Below are 16,339 nucleotides of genomic sequence, written 5' to 3' on the forward strand. Positions count from 1 at the left end.
TTTTGATTCTTTGGGGACTGGTATGGACCTCTACTTAGACATCCAGTCCAAGGAACACACGCCACTCCACCCCAGAAGAGATCTTCACATGCTGAACAGAAGCTCAAGGATTCAGATTCAAAAGTCAGTCCCCGGCACATGTTTACTGTCAAATTTCATCTTTAAAAAAAAAAATGCGTACTCACCTGCCAGAATATGCTGTCTATTGTGTTTCCGAGAAAACCATCGCGACCTTCGGAAGACACGAGCTTGGGGCCAAGAATTGTCATGAATTCATCAAAGTCCACCTGGCCATCCCCTGGAAGGAGAAAATAGAAATATGAGTTGAAAAGTAGTTGAAACTGACCTACTGTCCCCAATGAAATAAACATCGCCATGCTTTTCTTCTTGGCATGACCTCAGCCAATGAAGAGTTGAGAGCATTACTGAAAATTGTCCAGCTGTACATGATAGAAATTTCAGCTTTATCCTCATCACCCACATATAAATTTAGAGATCAAGCCTTTCCCTTCTTCCATACCTGTGCCTGCGCGATCTTCCTTGTCCATTCAATCGCCAGTCCCCTTCTGAAGATTGTGGTAGGAAAACGTTTCCAAGAATTAACGTTCCCAGTTATAATTATGTTACTACTGAGATGGCTGTCCGCCCTCACACTCTTACCGCCACACCGTCTCCCATACAGTTCTGAGTTTACACCCCCTCAAAGCATAAATGATCATGCTTTTTAAACATCAGTGGCATCTTTTTTTTTTAAACATTTATTTATTTTTGAGACAGAGAGAAAGAAAGACAGAATGTGAGGGAGGGAGGGGCACAGAAAGAGGGAGACACAGAATCTGAAGCCGACTCCAGGCTCTGAGCTGTCAGCACAGAGCCTGACGTGGGGCTCGAACTCACAAACCATGAGATCATGACCCGAGCCGAAGTTGGATGTTTAACCGACTGAGGCACCCAGGCACCCCAGCATCAGTGGTTTCCTTATCTTTGGCAAAGAACACAGTATGGCATTCAGGTCCCACTATCCCTTTCGCTGCCTTTTGTTCCCCACCCCTACACAAAATGCCATGCTCTCTCAGAACTTCATGCCCCTGTACATGCTGTTCCCTCTACCCAGGATGCCGTCTCCCCACTGGTCTACCTGATGAACATCATCAACTCATTCTCTAAGACGGAGCTTAAATATCAGGTTCTCTTTTTGTTTTTCTTTCTGACCCTCATCTCACTGGACAGAGTTGGCCAAACTCGATCTATCATAGGCCCTATCAGTCCATGTCCCAGTCACTGGTTTGCATACCTATTTCCCACCTGCCATCGTGAGCTCTGCAAGGTCACGGACCCAGTCTGAAACTTCTTTGCATATTCCACATGATGGCGGGTACTCAGTATGTACTTACAGAGTGAATGAATATCTCTTACTTGTTTTTTCTTTGCTCAGTTCAGCATCTTTCATGCGAGATCTGACACTGTCCACCAAAGGGTGGACTTGAGCCAACTTAGACAAAAGCAGGCCTTCAAGGTATTGTCTGAGCCCCAGTGACTCATCAGTGTGCCATTCTGTGCCCTTAGAACTGCTCAAGGGGGCGTCTCCACCAAGAGCTCTCCACATGTTAGCCCAGCTGGTGCAGACGGCCCAGGTGTCTGCACACAAGTTTGGCAAAGTGCAGACGCATCAATCCATTCCCAGAGTGCAATCACCTTCAAAGAGTCCTCGTTCAAAACCCATTTCAAAAAGCTGAGCAGATGTCATCATCAAGATGCCAATAATTCCGAAAAAGAAGTCCAGAAACAGATCGCGGTGTAGATAAAACACCCTAGGGGGTAAGGGAGGCGTGGAGAGTCAGTGGGGAAGGAAAGATTTAGTACCAAATGGATAGGACAGTCACTGGGCTACTGGAGGAAACTGATTTCCTTCTCACGGTGCAACACGACAGAGGCATCTAAAATTCCACCCTTACTGGTCATCGTGAGAAGGCTAATTCAAGCAACGATGAGTTACCATCTTACCTTTCAAATTAGCAAAGGCTTCTAGAATGCTGGCAGAGATACAGAGAAGAGATGGGCTGTCTTATGCCTTCCTGGTACACTCATCCCGGATACTGGATACGGACTGACAGTATTTTAGATGCTGGAACATGCTGATTCCTTTTGAGCTAATAACTTCACTTTTTAAAGAGAAATACGAGGCAAGGAAACTATCTTAAATGCAGACCAACATATTTGCCCCCAGATAGTCCTCCAGTATTTGTGAAAGTGGGAAGTTGGAAGCGTAGGAAAAGAAGGGCCCAGTCTTCCTGGCCATCACACTGAGCTAGCTCCATGTGGCTCCAAGTCTCAGACAGAGGCACACTCGTTATCCGCCTGCGTCGACCCTCTGCTCACCCTGAGTCACCCTTGCTTGTCTGGTGACAGATGGCCAAAGAATCTCAGACTAGAATATGCATTCTCTATAGATATGGTATCACCCTTGATGAGGTGAAAATTGATTCCTAGGAGATAATCTTAGATGTTACAATGGTTTGTGACCCTCTTAGGGTCTTAGTACATAAGCAGATATACAAATCATCTGTGCTATTAATATCCCATGGGGTAAGGCACTAGGGGAACAAATGTCTTAAAAGTCTCCTTGTAGTGGGGTGGCTCTGAAGAAGGAGGAGAAAGAGATGGAGAAGGAAGAGCAAAAGAAAGGTCCAGAAACACTGGACAAGAAGATGCCCCAAGTACTACAGTTCCCCTTCCCCAGCCCTCCTTCTGGACTATTGTTCTATTAGCAGTGGGCATCATCCCAACTGTCTGTCACCTGAGGCAACATCTAACATCTAACATTAGAAGCTCAAGGGCATGGATCATTTTTTACAAAGCCCTATGACCTTAACTAAAATGTGTTCACCAAGCCGGGTCCCTCAAGCCCCTGGCCATAGTGTAGTGAGAGCTGCTTTCTCTCACTTGGAAGACTAATTGGGGGGCGGGGGGTGGCCCATAGGATGTGGTGGGGCACCTGATTCTCAGAGCCAGGAGAATCAGGGCTGTCTTTGAACAGTCTGCTTTCCAGGTAGGAGGACAGAGACCATTCACCTCTCTGAAACCTCCCCTCCCCCACAGGGTGATGGGAGTGGGGCAGTGCAGAACTGGTATATGCCAAGGGTCCACACGGAATTGTGGCCAAAGTCCTCAGGGAGTGTTCACAGATGGTGCCCTTGGCTGAGAACACCAAGCCCGAAACTGACCAGCAGAAATGGCCTCCGTGGCAGGAGCAGCCCATCCACCACTCAGATCCTTGACCAGAGAGAAAGTTCTGGGGAAGGGGGGAATACGGTCCTATGGGCAGTGCTAACTGCAGTGCAGGAATACAGACTTTCTCAGCACAGACTTTCTGTGACTTGGAGGGGAGATCCAGTTCGTGGGAGAATTTGCTTCTACCTATTTAAGAGAAGACATTTGGGACTTCAGAGTTTTTTTGTGATCAAAATATGATCCCCCTTGTCCCCCCACCATTTTTTTTTTACTGTTATGGAGCAAAGGGAGATTCCTGCAAGCCTACACATGGCAGAAACAATCGAGGTGGGACCCCGTCACCTCTCTTAGGATTTTCAGCTTTGGCTCCTGAGTAAGTGCATACGTAGCACATTTTCTGTAGACCTACCGTAAATGAAGACCCCTTCTCATAATGCACAGCTCAGCCCCAGTCCAACAAGTAGTACAAAGTTTTATTATGATTGAGACTGAGGAAAAGCTCTCTTCAGCAGATCCCAGTTTACTGGACAAACAGAACTGGGAACACCCCATAAGCTATCAACGCTGCTCCCAGAAGTGTGGCCCCACATCGCCAACCCCCCCCCCCACTCCATCCATCCCAGGAAAACTGAGACAAATAGAATCTCAGAGGGAAGTCTTTCATTAAGTCCCTTATGCGAAAACCATTCCCAGGCAGAAGCAAGGTCCGGAAGGTCTGATGACAATCAAAATATCTCCCTTTTACTGAGCACCCACTACGTGGTGGGCATTGCTTACAGAAATTTCCATACCCTAGTTCACTGAAGTCTTCCAGCAGCCCATTTCCACAGAGGGGGAAACAGAGGCACGGAGAGGTTCAGTGTCTTGCAGAAACTCACACAGGGAGCAGATCTGGGATTCCACTCTGGGAGTAGACTGACGTATCTACACTTTGATAAATTGTGTGCAGACACCTGGGCCTCCTCTGGGGAAGCAGGGTTGTGGTTGGACTCCGTCTGGAACATTTCTTTCCCTGACCCCGGCACTGCCCGGCAGGGGATGGCTATGGCTGCCTGGTACATAGAGGCAAAACGAAATCAAAATTGCTCCCTCTGGTCTAGCTAATGGGCTTCAGCTCAACGACTAAGAGATCTTTCTTAATCGTTGAAAAGAGTCACAATAAGTAAGAGGAAGTATTTATTTAACACGTGCTCTATGCCAGATGCTGAGCTCAGGGCTTTGTGTTTATCATCTTGTCTGCTTCAACCCCAGCGCGATGAACAGATTCTCCTCTTCCACGTTTTACCCATGAGAAGATGTAGGCAAGAAGGGGTTAAAAGGAGATTGCGGCCCCACAGCTCGTGTGTGGCCGCAGAGGGGCTCCGCCTGGGCTCCGTGATATCAGCCTCCACATTGTCCAGTTGCCTGCGCATCAGAGACCCCGGGACAAGTCCCAGTACAGGCTCGAGTCTGCACGCTTTGAGAACATAAAAGGTCTTCCTAGCTGGCCACTTAGGAAGGAATGTAGCGGGAAATTGGGCGAGATGGCCTTCAGGGACCTTAATACAAACGAGCATTGCCTAAAAGCCATTTCTTCCCCAAATTGCCACTCGGCCTGCAGTTGGGGGTCTCGGTGATTCTCCTTGGATGGTCAACTCCCAGCGGACCCAGGCCTCTCGCATACGACCCTCCAGGCATCCGAAACCTCTTCCGCTGAAAAGAACTGCTCTAATAAACGAGGCCTGTCCAGGCCTGGCCCGGTGACATGGGATTGCCATTCTGGAGTCACCTGCCCCCAGAGACAAAGGTGGGCGGCTTCCCAGACCCGCCACATGTCATGGAATGTGACAGACTGAACAAGCGCTCTCCCTTTGGTGAAATTATTTCACGAATCTCGAGCGAGAGAGCACCTGCAGGATGAGAAGACGGCATTCACTCCTGGCCTCATCTTCCTTTCTCAGGCTTCCAGATATCACGATGCATTTAGTAAAAAGGGCAGGAAGAGAACCCTGCCAAGGACTGAGTCCTGTTTCGTCCCCCCGCCATGGATGTCAAAGCAATGCACTTGAAACTGGGGCAGGAAGCCTCAGGAGGGTCAGGACCACACATCGTTCGTTAAGACCAACCAGCTGAAAGATTCACAATGAGGCGAAATTATAGTAAAAATCATTGCCGAATACAAGGAAGGAAAGGACTACACACGAAAAGGGGGTGGGCTCCGAACAGGGACACGGGTTAGGAGGAAGACACAAATGTCTGACTCCACTGACATCATTTAACCACAGGGGCGCCTGGGTGGCTCAGTCGGCTGAGCGGCCAACTGCCGCTCAGGTCACGATCTCGCGGTCCGTGGGTTCGAGGCCCGCGTCGGGCTCTGCGCTGACAGTGCGGAGCCTGCTTGGGATTCTCTCTCTCTCCCTCTCTCTGACCCTCCCTCACGCCCCGTCACTCTCGAAATAAATACGTGAACTTAAAAAAATAAATAAAAAAAGAGAGAAATCAATTAACTGCATTCCGAAAGCATGCCTGCAAAAGGCCAGGTGTGGGGGCTGTTTTCTGTAGGGCAAAAGAGAGAGGAATAAGGCACAGGCTTACCCTCTGGGAGCCTGCAGTCTGTTACCCAGGACAGAATCAAGTGGGTGCTGTGATTGACCTAAAAGTAATGTGCCAAGGCAGGACAAGGGCAGAAGTAAAGGCCCCAGTTAGGAAATTCTCAGTGGCTCAGCAGTGAGCCTCTACCGAGGAGAAGGATTCTAACAGGCTGGAAGGGGTGATGAGGTGTGCCGCCTGAGTAACACGGGGGACACCGGAAAGGAGGCAGGATGGCCAGGAGCAGCGGCCGCCCTCCCTTCCTGCTGGTTCCTGCAGGAGAGAAGCCCCCGCATGTTCCTGATGCCAGTCAGGGGAACGTGTCCCAGTCAGGAAGAGGGAGCATGAGCACACGGCCCACCGTTGGTCAGTGGGAACAGTGCTGGCTGGACGGGGCAGTGCCGGCTTAGAAGGGGTGTTCCGTAAGACAACAGGAGAGGAAGGCCAGGGTAGAAATGGGGTGGGTGGGGGGGGGAGGTGGAGAAGACCGGAGCCGGGGGAATGCATTTCCAGCGCAACTGACAAGACCTGGAAGGACCAGAAGGGGAAGAGGCGATGATGACCCTGAGGTTTGAATCTGGGACACCTGGCAGACGATGGAGATCATTAGGAATGATGGAGAAGTCAGGAGGAGCGGGTCTTTGGGACATGCTGGCTTTGCGGTGGTGGCGGGGTGGGAGGTGAGAGCCTAAAAGCTAAAAACGAGGATCTAAAAGACTTCAGGACCTATGGACGGATTACTAAGATCTTTAAGACAGACTCTCAAGGGAAAAGAGCAGGTGTGGAACTATTATCATAATATGCTACGATCTGGATTAACAAGGGGGTCAAGGAGGAGATATACTCCTATTTGCTTAAATATTTATCCCCCCTCCTGCTCCCCCGCAAAAAAAAAATACTAATAATAGTTACTGGTTTCTTCATGTGTGAGTCTGGGCAGACAGGCAAGGCACAGGAAAGGGACAGCATCTCACTATATATTTTCTCATACCTTTTTGATCTTTGAACCACCTGCTCAAAGAATAATGAAACCATGAAGTCTGTCTTCAGTATCCTTCGGGATGAATTCATCAAGAGCAGAGGGGGAGGGAAAGAAGGGGGCAAAGGAAGACCAAGAAGGGCCTCGGGAGAGCCCACGCAGCTGGTGTCTTGGATGCCCTGGCCTCCACGGGAGGCAAGCAGGAACCACTTTACTTTCTCCCAATTCCCTGTCCAAGCTCCCCTGTCTTACAGCTCTCTCCTGGCTCTGGGGGAAGCCCTGGGCTGGTCCTGTAGATTTGTTATTGACTCTCAGGAATCAGAAGCCCAGTCCAGGCTACCGACCGTGTTGACTCCAGACCTGCCTTAGTAGAAAAAGCATCTTCCCCCTCCTTGGACTGGGGCCTGACCTAACCTAGTGGTCTGCAACAGACAAGAGGAATAGGTACATTTCCTCGGTCCTTCCTAGGTCCACCTCCGTCCCCACCATCCAGCTATGGTTTCTGGCCTCACCTGGGTTGGAAACGGCCAAGGTGGAGGGGGAAGGGAAAGAGGCATCTCAAGCTATAGTTTCTCCAAGTGGGCTATGCCTCTCTTCCCTTTGGCGGGTTATAAGCCCCCTGGCCTTCCGGTGGTCTCCCCCTCCATCGGGATGCTATCAGTCCCACAGATGGTCCTCAAGGCAACCCTAAACCGACTGCTTTGCTGCTGCGTTAGGCAGCTCTTCCCAAGGCGGCCCGGCTGTCTCTGCTCGGCTGCCCGGATCAGGGAGCAGCTCCAGTCCAGGTCTGTAGGTGTTTCTCGTGTGGGGGGGTGCGTTTCCAGATATTCTCATGGAACGCAAACTGGTGCAGCCACTTTCCATACTGTGGAAAACAGTGTGGAGGTGCCTCAAAAAGTTAAAAATAGGACTGCCTTATCCAGCAATTGTATTACTAGGTATTTACCCAAAGAATCCAGAAATACTAATTCAAAGGGATACACACACCCCGATATTTGCAGCAGCACTATCTACAACAGCCAAACCATGGAAACAGCCCAAGTGTCCATCAACTGATGAATGGGTAAGGAAGATGTGGTACACACACACACACACACACACACACACACACACACACACAGTGGAGTATTACTCGGCCATAAAAAAGAATGCAATCTCGCCATTTGCAACAACAAGTTGGAGCTAGAGCGTATTATGCTAAGTGAGATACGTCAGTCAGAGAAATACAAATACTATATGGTTTAACTCCTATGTAGAATTTAATACATGAAACAAATGAGCAAAGGAGAAAGGGAGAGAGAGACACACACACACACCAAGAAGCAGACGCTTCACTATAGAGAACTAACTGAGGGTTACCAGAGGGGAAGGTGGGAGGGGGGTGGGTGAACTAGGCGGTGGGGATTAAGGAATGCACCTATAACGGGTACTGGGGACTGTTTGGAAATGTTGAATCACTGTATTGTACACCTGAAACTAATACCAAACTGTATGTGAACTAACTGGAATTCGAAGAAAAACAAAACAATTGGAAACCTTAGGTTTGCAAAACAAGTTTAAAAATGTATTAGTTGTAGTTACACAAAGTATCCCATAATGTTTATTTATTTTATATTTGTTGCTATATATCTTTCCTCAGTTGTAATTTTATTTGCACTCTTCTAGATTTGATACGCCAGTCATTTATGTTTCATAGTTTTTCCCCAGAAATTTGGTCTTTTTTTATACACTGGTTACGATACGTATACAGGTGTGTATTTTCCAATTAATTAATTCTGCCCTCACTCCAATTTTACTGTATCTTACCCCATTATTTTTATGTCTAACTTTTTTCTAAATTTTTCTTTGAATGTTTTCTTTCGTTTTTTCCACAATCTTGTAAAATAATGAAATTATTTTTAATGCTTTGAGTTTACCTCTGGGGAAAGCTTTGATCAATACCTACATATTTGAGATATGTAACATTCTTGTCATTTTCTTTAAAATTTATCTTGAATTTGCATTTTTTTTTTCCTAATTTGTATTCTTTATTGATCAGGAGAGTGTTTTCCAACTGCAGAGAGGTTTAGGGACTTCTGTTTAAATGTTGATTACTATTAAATCCTGCTTTCTTTGGGTTTGAATAGGAGAATGTGGCCTGCTAATATCAGTTCTAGAGAGATAGGTGATGTTTCTTCTGTAATTTTGCATATAATCCTGTATTTATAAATGTTTCACAAATATTTTGAGAGGTACAACGTTTGTTAGCTGCAGCAGTCAGTATACGGCCGATGACTTACTTATTGCGATTGTATTGCTTGGATTATCATTTTGGAAGCCAACACCGCCTAACTCAAAGAGCAAATGTTGTGGAGTCAAGATCAACCAGGGTTCAAGCCTGGGTTTCGTCTCAATCAACGGTGCGGTCAGTTATGGGTGACGTTATCTGGACCTCCTTCGTGCCTTCATGAAATGGACACACTCATCTCTACCTTTCAGTGTTGTTGACAGAGATAAATGAGGCCCCTTAAGTCAAATCCCTTCGCAATGCTCCTGGCCTGCAGTTGGTCACAATAAGTGGCAACTCTTATTAAGTTTTGTCTACTTGATCCGCTCTTAACTGATAGAATATCAGACAGTCTTATCTCTTTCAGCTCAGGAAAATGTCTTATGATTCTTTTGAGTATTCCCATGCTATTCTTTCTTGTGAAATTCAGGTCTCCAATTTCTGTTTTTCAACTCTATCATTTTCTCTTTCATCATTTTATTTTTCTCTTATTTCCCTCTGTCTTTACTTAGAGTAAGTTAGGGCTGTAGGTTATTCATAGAGTTGTCTCTGCAATTGCTTCCCCACCCCCAACGTAATAGGTTTTCCAAAGAGCATTGATGTTCACCTACATAAAATGAATACACTAATGTATTACTTCTCACGTAACACATAGAGGAGTGTACTAAGTACAACTGCATTAAGTAGAACACTGTTAGTGTTCTCATGTATTCTACTCACTGAAGCTGGGTCTCTCTTTCTTCCATTTGTGCCTCAAGATCTTATCTTCTCACCTCATCCTCCAATGTCCTTGTCTGTGGAGGGCTGTTTTCACCTACCAGGTTGGGAATACAAAGCAGGTATTCCTTAAACTTTTTTCTTTCTCTATAGTGAACAATTTCCGGAAGGAGATTTTTTTTTTGTTTGGGTATCCAGAATAATGTCCCTCTCCTTTTTGTACCAATCCTTGTATTTTCTTCACTTTCAATTCCGTGGGTCCCAGTGTTGCCAACCATCAGCATGTATGGATGCCACTGACCACCTTTGAATACTCCAGTTGTGAGGTCAAAGTTTGCAATGCCTAGTGCAGTTTCTGGTGTCTAGTAAGTATTCAGTAAAAGAATTCTGAACAGAGTTTGCTCTCCTGCCTCCATTCACCAATGCTCTAAATCTGGTGAGAAGTTATGGTTGAAGAATTATGATCAAGAAGCAGTATATTAAAAAATGACAACCACTCCCAAGACTTGTTACACTTTGGGTTTCTACTGTCTCCAGCCTGCTTAGGGCACTGCAGAGGAGACTGGAGCTTGCAGCCCCCACACCCACCATAGTGCTGCCTGTGGCTGGAGCTTTTGTCCGTGTGATATTCTGGGGTCGTGCCTACAAATGGAGGACAAAAGGAGGTACCATGGAGGAAGGGACAAGGGAAAATAAGAGATGGGAACAAGATACCATGCTTTTTTTTTAATGTTTAGTTTTTAGAGAGAGAGAGCAGAGGAGGTGCAGGGACAGAGGGGGCAGGGGACAGAGGATCCAAAGTGGGTTCTGTGCTGACAGCAAACAGCCCATGCGGGGCTTGAACTCACAGGCTGTGAGCTCATGACCTGAGCCGAATTTGGACCCTCAACTGATTGAGCCACCCAGGTGCCCCTCTCATGTTGTTGATTTTAGCCATTCTGGCAGGTATGAGGTGATAGTCCTTTTGATCTGCATTTCCCTGACGATCGTGATATCGGGCATCTTTTCATGTGTCTGTTGGCCATCTGTATGTCTTCTTTGGAAAAATGTCTATTCATGTCTTCTGCCCATTTTTAATTGGATTACTTATTTTGGGGGTATTGAGTTTTATAGGTTCTTTATATATTTTGGATACCAACCCTTTATCAGATGTGTCATTTGCAAATATGTTCTCCCATTCTATAGGCTGCCTTTTAGTTTTGTTGATTGCTTTCTTTGCTGTGCAGAAGCTTTTTATTTTGACGAGGTCCCAATAGTTTATTTTTGCTTTTGTTTCCCTTCCCTGGGGAGATATATCTAGAAAGAAGTTGCTAAGGCTGATGTCAAAGAAGTTACTGCCTGTGTTCTCTTCTAGGATTCTTATGGTTTCCTTTTTCACATTTAGGTCTTTAATCCATTTTGAAGTTATTTTTGTGTACGGTGTAAGAAAGTGGTCCAGTTTCATTCTTCTGCATGTCGCTGTCCAGTTTTCTCAACACCATTTGCTGAAGAGGCTTTTTCCCCATTGGATATTCTTTCCTGCTTTGTTGAAGATTAATTGACCATATAGTTGTGGGTTAATTTCTGTGTTTTCTTTTCTATTTCATTGACCTAGGTGTCTATTTTTGTGCCAGAACCGTACGGTTTGATAACTTGAAGTCTGGAATTGTGGTGCCTTCAGCTTTGCTTTGCTTTGTCAAAATTGCTTTGATTATTTGGGGTCTTTTGCGGTTCCATACGAATTTTAAGAAAGTTTGTTCTAACTCTGCGAAAAATGCTGTTGGTAGTTTGATAGGGATTGCATTAAATGTGTAGATAGCTCTTGGTAGTACAGACATTTTAAGAATATTTCTTCTTCCAATCCATGAACATGGAATGTCTTTCCCTTTCTTTGGTTCATCTTCAATTTCTTTCATCAGTGCTCTCTAGTTTTCAGAGTACAGGCCTTTCACCTCTTGGTTAGGTTTATTCCTGGCTATCTTAAATCTTCTTGTTTCTGGTGCAACTGTAAATGAGATTGATTCCTTCATTTCTCTTTCTGCTGCTTCACTATTGTTTTATAGAAATGCAACATATTTCTGTACATTGATTTTGCATCCTGCGACTTTACTGATTTTGTGTATTCGTTCTAGAAGTTTTCTGGTGGAGTCTTTCAGGTGTGAAACTAGTGCTTTTATTGAAAAGGGGCAGTTTGTCAGTAGTGATTTAAGAAAAGACTGAAAAGCAATGGAATACGATTTAAGAATTTATAAAGCAATTCTAATAAAATACCTGAAAAGCTTCTCAAATGGGAACAATCGCACCTTGAGTTTTTTCATATTGTTGAGAAATAATATTCTTCTTGTCATATAAACTCTTCCAGGATAAAGCAAAAGAGGAAAAGCAAATGTAACTCTGATACCAAAATACACAAGAGGAAAACTACTGACAAACCTCACTTACGGATACAGGTAAAAGTCCTGAAGCCTGAACTTGAAAATCTAATTTGAAATATACTAAACGCACAGCTTACCACAGCTGCATACAGATTATTCCAAGACTTGAGTACAATTTAATATTAGGGAAATCAATTAATATGATAAATCACATCAATAGATGCAATTCCTTAAAGTGCTGGTCTCTATGGATCTGATTAAAATATAATATCCATTCAGGACTTTTTACACTGGGCAAAGAATAAGACTTCCTAAAAAAAAAAAAAAAAAAAAAAAAGTAAGAGTGACGGATCTCAAGACAACAGCGGACATCCGCATATGTGGAAAGACTCTGCATTCAAATACGCAAGGAACCAGGATGCTTGTGACCGTTTTCATTCTAATCATTCCCAATAGGCTGGCCAACAATAGGGCAGGAAACAGAAGTAAAACATATGACCACAGGAATGGAGAAACCAAGATGATCACTATTCTGAGGGCAGTACGATTGTCTGTCTAGAAAAAACAAAAGACCCACTGTGATTCTGGGGAATGTAGTAACGGTGGCTAGGTACAGACAAACATTTAGAAAATCGATGGTTTTCTTGTGTGGCGGCAAAAACCATTTAGATCTTTTTTACAGGAAAGAAGAGCCAAGGGACTTCTGGAGAAGGCAGCAGCAGGGGCTCCCAAATCATTTCCCTCCAGCCTCCTGGCAGGTCCCCTCTGTGGTGGGCGCAGGTCTGGGCAGAGAGGGCGCCTGGAGGGAAGGTGAAGGAAGGTAGAGGGAGGGTGTGGAGGGTCCGGCTGCCTCACCTGTGAGGCCCCTGGAGAAAGAGTGGCACCCGTTCACTCCGGCAGGCTGGTGGGTGGTTCCTGACCCCACTGACTCCCAAAACACTTGGAGAAAGGCTGTTCTGTAGGTTGGGGTGTCCCCCCCAGAGAGGGGCTTCCTCCTCAAGCCTCACTGGAAGAGGGACACCTGTTCTCTGCTCAGACACAAGATGGGCATCATGGGGCCCCCCTCTACCTGTGCATTTCCCAATGCCCAAGAACCCGCGCCTTGGCAGAGAAGGAGGGCAGAAAACTATAGGCAGACAAAGAAATAGCAGCTCACTTCAGGGAGGTGTGGTGAAAAGAGGGAGGGGACCCGACCGCTTTTGGTGCACTTGGCTCCCCCTGCACCGCGATGGGAGGAGGAAGAATGTACCAAGAGAAAGAAAACACAAAGGAAGGAAATCTGAGCTCTCAGGGAGTGAAATCAGAGGACACAAAGGCTCCCAGGAACTAAAAAGTTTGATTTCCAAAGACGCAAATTCACAGGCACACTGGAATACTGGGTGGTAAGCATTAGAGGTGAGAAGGGGCCTGGACAGGAGGTTCTTAACCTGAGAAGGACAGGGACGCCAAAGAAAGGACAGCAGAACAGATGAGTGCTTGGAATGAGCTGAATTAACGCGTTCGACTGTTGATGCACACGGACGAGGTGGGTCTTAGTTCATGGCCTAAAATCAGCAAGCAGGAACCAGCAGAGGTTAGGTCCCGTGTGCACTGGCCAGGCCTGGGCCAGCTGGGGTCTGAATGCCGGCAGTGTGACTCCAGCGTCCTCGATGTCAACCACAAAGCCAGCAAAGATGAATCAGCACTGATTAAATACATGTTAGAGAAAACGACCATCATCCAAAGAGAAAAATCTCTACGATCGCACAGAAAGGACAAAATAACCAGGAATACACTCGAAAGTGATATTTAGGACTCAGATGAGGAAACCTATACAACTTTAGTGAGATATTTTAAAAAAACCTTTCAGAGCACCCAGCTGGCTCAATTGGAAAAGCTTGCGACTCTTGACCTCAGGGTCGTGGGTTCGAGCCCCACGTTGGCTGTGAAGATTGCTTAAATAAATACAAAAAACAAACAAGCAAATAAACTTTAAAAGAAAAGCCTTTAAAGAAAACAGCAAATGATACTATGCTTCGTGATGGAAAGATTACTGCAAAGATGTTCATTTAGATGTTTAATTTCCATAAAAATCCCTATGGATTTTTTTTGGCAAGCTTTCCCAATGACTCGGAAGGTCATTTGGAAGAATGAACAGGCCAAGAAAATCTTTAAAGATAATTAAGAACAGTAATGCCATATCTATTAATAAAATGTATTACAGAACTACAATAATGGGGAAAAAAAAAGTACTGATGTAAGAATGGACAGGAGATAAAACAGGACTGTCCAGAACTAAGTCCTTGTAAATATGGGCAATAAATAGAAATAATTGAGTAGAGAAAAGGCTTCCTTGTCAAATGGTGTTAGGAAGAGAAGAATTACAACGGAAAAACCAATTTGCTGTTCGTATTTTACTCTAAAACACTAAAGACATAAATTAGAATACACAGGTAAAATAGGAAAAACGTTTCTAAGCTGCAAATCAATAAAAGAAAAGCAGAAAAGTAAAGACTCACAGAGCTGCCAACCTCCTCTGTATGTTAAAGATGTCAGAGACTAGATTAAACATTTAGCAATAAACTAGGAAAACTGTATGCAGTGAATACGGGAACGGGATAATACTCTTCAAATACAAAGGAACTCACGAAGGCGTAAATGCTAGAGGATGTGAACAGGTAACTCACAAAGGAAAAATACAAAAGTTAAACATGTGGAAAATGTTCAACTTTCAATAGTATGAAAATAAATGCAAATTAAAAGCAATAATGAGATAGCATTTCCCACATCCCCAGGATGCAAAGATTGCATTTTTTTTAATGTTTATTTATTTTTGAGAGAGAGAGAGAGAGGCAGAGCTTGAGCAGGGAAGGGGCAGAGAGAGGGGGAGACGCAGAATCTGAAGCAGGCTCCAGGCTCTGAGCTGTCAGCACAAAGCCCAACATGGGGCTCGAACTCACCAACTGTGAGATCATGACCTGAGCTGAAGTCAGAGGCTTAACCGACTGAGCCACCCAGGTGCCCCAAGACTGCATTTTTAAGTCTGATTTTAAGATCGAGTCCGCAGTTTGCCACGACTTCGCATTCACATTGATGGGAACAGGCCTTGGCACAGCCTTTCTCGACACTAATTTGGCAATACCCCCGAGATTAAAAGCCCCTTTTTAATACTATTTTCCTTTGATTCAGTAATTCCTTTTCTGGACTCCATCCTAAAGACTTCCATCAGAAATTTGGAGAAAGATCCCCGCACTATGTTGCCTATCGCGGCATTATTTGTAACAGTGAAAAATGGAAACGAATATAGAATGTAAATATTAAATTAAAAATCAACCCACTCCCCAGAGGTAACATTACCGTATTTTCTCCTCAGCAAATAAAGAAAACTATGGAAGTAATACTTTCCTGTCCTTTCTCCTTGAGGTTCTATGGTGAACATCTCCCGTGAGATTAAAAATCTTTAAAACGTAACGAGCCCCATAACACTCTACAGAGAGCTAGAGTTTTCTCAATCAGTCCCCGATTTTTGGAAGGTCCAATTGTTTCCAGAAGAGCACATCATAGGGTTATAATACAACAGTAAGTCATTTCTCTTTTTTTAATGAGTTACGTGTCCATCTGAAATAGTTCTTCAGGGGTAACGGCTCTGCAGGACCAAGAGTATAGCCGAATCCTGAGGACGTCCTCCGTGGAACTACAGCTTTCCGAATTGTATCGAAGTAAGAGTTTGCTCGGCACCGACCCATCTTATACAGAATGTTAGACAATCACCACCCATATCATTTCACATGAAATGAGAATCGTATAGAAAACTGCTCTTCTGAGGCCCTGTCGCCATAACACATATTAAGAAAAAATCACAACACAGTAAACATCTACGTCTCGTCCCCATGAGTCCCTGGATGATGATGAGCCCAATTATTCTACCTCCAGTAATCATTAGCTTGCTTGAGTGCAAAGTGGGAGTAAATATTGCGTGCTGCCTGCCGGGGCTGTTGAAAGCTGAAACTACCCAAAATCTTTAGAGCACCCCCACCAGTGTGTCTGTCATACGGGGTCCACACGCTGGGCAGAAGGCCAAGGGTTTGGGACTTTGAAAGATGACTTCTGAACCAAAATAGTTGAGGACAATAACTTCACCAAATCCCCTATGAAAAAAAAAAACTTGTGCTGTCCCGTGAAGATCACAGGCACCAGGCACCCTGAGAAACAATGCAACACAAAAGGACAGTGATGTACAAAAGC

The 16,339-nt window shown here is 45.1% G+C and overlaps 1 protein-coding gene across 6 annotated transcripts in view; it reads right to left on the minus strand.

The window, feature by feature from the left end:
* CALN1 (calneuron 1) overlaps positions 1-16,339 on the minus strand; it is a 529,481-nt gene that overhangs the window by 195,896 nt on the left and 317,246 nt on the right. For all 6 annotated transcript variants that reach the window (XM_023246903.2, XM_023246902.2, XM_023246900.2 and 3 more), the window contains one exon: positions 186-298. In XM_023246903.2, the coding sequence (XP_023102671.1) occupies positions 186-298 (113 nt within the window). The remainder of the gene's footprint in view (positions 1-185; positions 299-16,339) is intronic.

The sequence above is a fragment of the Felis catus genome, chromosome E3, assembly GCF_018350175.1.
Source record: "Felis catus isolate Fca126 chromosome E3, F.catus_Fca126_mat1.0, whole genome shotgun sequence".
Lineage (NCBI taxonomy): Eukaryota > Metazoa > Chordata > Mammalia > Carnivora > Felidae > Felis > Felis catus.